The following is a 4,612-nucleotide window of genomic DNA, read 5'->3' on the forward strand; positions in this document are numbered from 1 at the left end:
ATTTTTATTCAATTAAACTTTTTTTCTGGGGTGGATATGACCTTTAAAGTAATGATTTGAAAAAATAATCATCATAGTGATTTAAATCAGCCAATCCTGCTGAATGAACTGAATATGAAAACAATTAGCTTTGTCAACACATGCAATGTCGATGCCAAAGATGTGAAAATTGCATATAGTTATGCCCGGGAGGTATATGTATATGCCTTGATGCTTTATTTACTAGTGCAAACTGCATACATGTATGTGCCCCATTGGTTTGAAGGATAATTATTTCGTTTCCAAATATTAATTTGTTGGATTTGAATTGTGGAAAGTAGGTCACATCTTTGTTGTCTGTTAAATATGTGCTTACCAGTATCATTTCATAGGCGGATCCAGGGTGGGCCCAAAGTGTCCGCCCCCCTTATATTGGCAGAACTAAAAGAAGGAAAAAGGCGGAAATAAAAAAGAAAAAGAAGGGAGAAGAGAGGAAGAAGATAAAAAAGAGAAGACAAGAGAATAAGATAAGGTCAGGGGAACTCCGGGAAAATAACAAAAATATGTAAAATTTTCGCTCCCGCTTCGCGCTGACATTGCATGAGATACATATCTTATTTCAGTTCGGACATCGAGCTTTCATTATTTTGTTTTACAAATGATTTTTTCATAAGTGCTTTGTAAAATGTCCGTTTTATGGTGTGAATATCAACATTTTCAGCTTTCGCTGTGCGTTCGCATTATGTAATTTGAGTCAAGTACTGTACATATTGTCTTTGTGTATTACATTAAAGTTTCAAAATATCCCTTCCGCTGATGTGTCTGATTGTGAAAAAGTAGGCATATGAGCTAGCGCTCTGCGCTAGCATTTTTGATTGGTAGGTCCAGTATAGAAAACGGTTCTGTACATTAATCAATCAGTTCCATTATAATGTAGAAATGATAAAGATACATCATTTAAAAACAGGATATTTAAGGAAGGGAAGAAGAATGAGAGAGCAAGTGAAAGATAAAACGAAAATAAAAATAAGAAAGAAGGAAAGGAAAGAATGAAAGAGTAAAAGAGAGAGAAAGAAAAAAAATGGAAAAAAAGAAGGAAAGAGTGAATGAATGAAAGAAAGAAAGAAAAAGATAAAAAGTAAGTGGGTCACAGGAAAAGAAGAAGAGAAAAAAAGAAAGAAAACAGAAGAGAAGAAAGAAAGAGGAAAAGAAAAAATCAAGAAGAATCAAAGGGAAAAAAAGGAAAACGCATGATCAATTTAGGTTTTTAGAGCATATTTTTAGAAAAACTGAATTGAAATTTAATGCATGAGTGAACATGAAATACAACTTTTCACTTTTTCAAGTGGATCTCAGCAATGTGTTCATGGAAGTCAGAATAGGGACAGGACTTAGGTGTGGGAATTAGGTTGACGGGATATGGGTCAACAGACTACTTAAACCTACACCCCCCGTCCCCTCTGTCCCTCCCCCCCCCCTCTCTCTCTCTACCCCATTCACCCCTCCTGAGAGACTCGTCTTTTCTAGGGTAAGACTGGGTTAAAGGGCCATTCTTCTTTGTGTTCTCTTACAAATTACATATCATGTACTCACCCCCTATCTTTTTCCTGGATGGTATTAAAACTTAAATGCCAAGTGACTTATGGTTGATGGCTCTTTCTTTTCCATTGAATGATTATTAAGAACTTGACTAATTATGATGATTTATGAACTGATTTTATTGAAAAAGCTGAATGTTCGATTAATAATTTATTGAAAAAAAGTTTAATATTTGAATGATCACATTGATTGAGTTGATTTACTAACAGACTGTTGATTGAATGAAAGTTGATGTACCAAATTTCAGAATTTATCATCAAATTGATAGTCCGCTCTGCACTTAATGCGTACATGTAATAGCAATCTCAACAGGAGGGGGAGGGACAGACCTGTAGGAGGGAGGCTAAACGATCTGTTGACCCTTTTCCCATCAGCTTACTTCACCCACTGAAGTCGTTTCTTATCCCTATTCTCATGAATCCAATGAACACACTGCTGAGACCCACATTGTAAAGTTAAAATGTTGCGCTAAAGATTGCAATTCACGCTCACTCATGCGTGGAATTTCAATTTGTTAATTCTTAAAATTTGCTCCAAAACCTAAATTGATAATGATTGATCATTGATTTATCAAAACACCCTCAACTTTTGCAAGTTCCAAGGGACTAGCCTCTCAAAAACTGAAAGGAACTGAAAGGCTAATTCCTGCCCACCCTAATTTTCATACCCTTTGTTTAAGTGGGCACTGCTCACTCAAACATGAATAGTTTTTCAACATTTTGGTGTCATTTGAAAGATGACTTTATTAGCTTTCCATATATGTAAGTCTCTCCTCCCAAAGTGATATACTTTTTATTTGGCAGCCATTTCAAAAGTGTATAGTTTTTTTTGGGACGCACTGTATATATATATATATATATATATAAATAAATACATGTGCGCGGTTTATTTCTAAATCGTCTAATGCCCATTCATCCAATTGCCAACTCATCTACTACCATTGGGTCTATCATCAGTTTGTCTACTCACCACGTGGTCTACTTTTATTTAGTCTAATGCCATTTGTTCTTGTAACCAGTTGATCCGATAGCCATTAAGTCCATGTACCAATTGATTTGATTAAACTAAAGTTTTGATTGTGCAAAGTGAATGAAAAGAAAATGAGTATAAGACCAACTGGGTATTAGGTGAAATGGTGATTAGAGGAAGTGATGATTGGACCAAATGGTTATTGGACCACATGGATGTTAAATAGATGATATGTTGATGGACAGAATGGCATTGGACTGAATGAAGGTTGACCATGTTGTGAGTGGACGAGTTGGCAGTGGACTAATTGGCAATTTACCGTGTGTGCTTTCGTTTTAGCCGCAACAGTTTCAAGGAAGCCATCCCCTCTACAGTCCCCAGCCCCTGGCTCTGTCCTTTACCGACCGACAAGTCTACCAGACCTCTCCCCCCATTCCTCATCCCAGCCTCGCTCCCTCAAAACGACCCCTTCACCCACCATCCCTTCCCCAGCTTTGTCGCCTAAGAAGGAAGCACAGAGACCCTCGCCGGTAAGCTCCACCCTGCCCTCCCCCAACGTGATCATAGCCGCAGCGTCGGGGTTACCTCATTCAAGTGGATTGATGGAAACACAGCAGATTATCTTGAACTCTACCGCTCAGATTAATCTCAAATCCGTCAAAGACAGGTACACGTACATGTATAATCCTATAATGTTGAAATATATAAAGTTACTTACTATTGAAATGTCTTTTGCTGGGGTGTATTTCAGAAATTGGGGTTGCATGACTAATTTTTTTAGCATCATGTAGAAAACAAAGAAAATATCCCATAGCAGGAAAAAAGTCAGTTTCAACAAAAATCAGAGTTGATTCCTTTTGTCATAAGACTGCAGCATAGTCCATATCACGCACCATTGTGCTTCCAAAGGGGGACTTGGATATAACTACCCTGGCTTAAGCCCAGCAACCCTTTTACACAGCACACAGGAATGAATTTCCTCTTCCGGGTTGAGTGGAGGTATATAGATCACGCTATATAGATGCATATTGTTTTTAGCACATGTATTTTATTGAAGATTAATCTTTTCCGCTTTCTATTCTCCTCAGCCTCGCCTCCAAATTAACCAAGACCAAGACCTTCCTCCAGTCCATCGGCGACAGCAACCCCCTCTCACCCAAGGAAGAGGAGCGTTCTGCACCCCCTCTCCAGCCACGCCCTTCCCCCTCCTCGAGCCCCATCTTGGCCAGTCCCACACACAGGAAAGTGTCCTCCTCAGCGAACCAGCACAAGGAGATTGCCTTTCAGCAGTCTACTGAGAGGTTCCAGCCTCCGCCGGGAACTTCACCTTCGCCTGGAGCTTGTTCACCTGATAATGGGGGATTTTCACAAGAGAGTGAAGAAATCGAAATTGATTCCAGGCTCGATGATGTGATTGAAGCTACAAAGACCGCTTGGTAATTTATTGCCGAAGACCATGTTAATTTGACTCGTCTTTTGTTGGAATTTATGCTTTCTTGATCTTACGTTGATCCGTAAAACGTACCTGTTTCGTTCTTTAACCCTAATATCATTTATGTAGATATCATGTGATGTAATAATTTAATATTTCCAAATAATTCTAAATTATGTATATTGGGTAGCTCATAAAGATAAATGTAAAATAATTTAGTGTTAGACATGATCAGTGATTGCTGCATACTGGCTCTTTTGAAATGAATCGACAAGCAGTTTCACTTTCACTTTTCTATGAATTGTGCATGTAATACAGTGCCAGAACTGTAACCAAAGTCTGTGTGCAGTGGCTTTTATGCTGACTAGTTTACTGTATCATCATTTGTGATGTTTTTTTTTTGTAGCAAGCGAAGCTCAGAAGACCCTAAGACCTGTTACGCCCCCAGCGCCATGAGAGGTGTTCTACTTGACTTGGGTTGATAAGCTAGAAGATACATATGATTCTTTCCACTTCTCAATGTCTTCTTTAACTGTCCTCCTTGAACCTCTAAACTTTTAATACTCATGTATACTTTTTTGTAGCAAGCAAATCTCAGAAGACCCTAAGACCCGTTATGCTCCCAGTGCCATG

At 38.6% G+C, this 4,612-nt stretch overlaps 1 protein-coding gene across 1 annotated transcript; it reads left to right on the top strand.

Annotated features, from left to right (window-relative positions):
- Nucleotides 1-2,314: 2,314 nt before the first annotated feature.
- Nucleotides 2,315-4,461, top strand: LOC121421833 (putative uncharacterized protein DDB_G0290521). The gene is made up of 4 exons (XM_041616635.1): nt 2,315-2,339; nt 2,887-3,214; nt 3,636-3,983; nt 4,386-4,461. Exons 1-4 carry the CDS (start codon nt 2,315-2,317, stop codon nt 4,459-4,461), a joined length of 777 nt encoding a protein of 258 aa, XP_041472569.1.
- The last annotated feature ends 151 nt before the right edge of the window (nt 4,462-4,612 follow it).

Source organism: Lytechinus variegatus, chromosome 9 (assembly GCF_018143015.1).
Source record: "Lytechinus variegatus isolate NC3 chromosome 9, Lvar_3.0, whole genome shotgun sequence".
NCBI lineage: Eukaryota > Metazoa > Echinodermata > Echinoidea > Temnopleuroida > Toxopneustidae > Lytechinus > Lytechinus variegatus.

Coding starts and splice junctions, on each gene's coding strand:
- LOC121421833 (XM_041616635.1), top strand. CDS start 2,315: ATGACTTTATTAGCTTTCCATATAT. Junction 3,215..3,635: donor CTCAAATCCGTCAAAGACAG/GTACACGTACAT, acceptor TATTCTCCTCAG/CCTCGCCTCCAAATTAACCA. Junction 3,984..4,385: donor GAAGCTACAAAGACCGCTTG/GTAATTTATTGC, acceptor TTTTTTTTGTAG/CAAGCGAAGCTCAGAAGACC.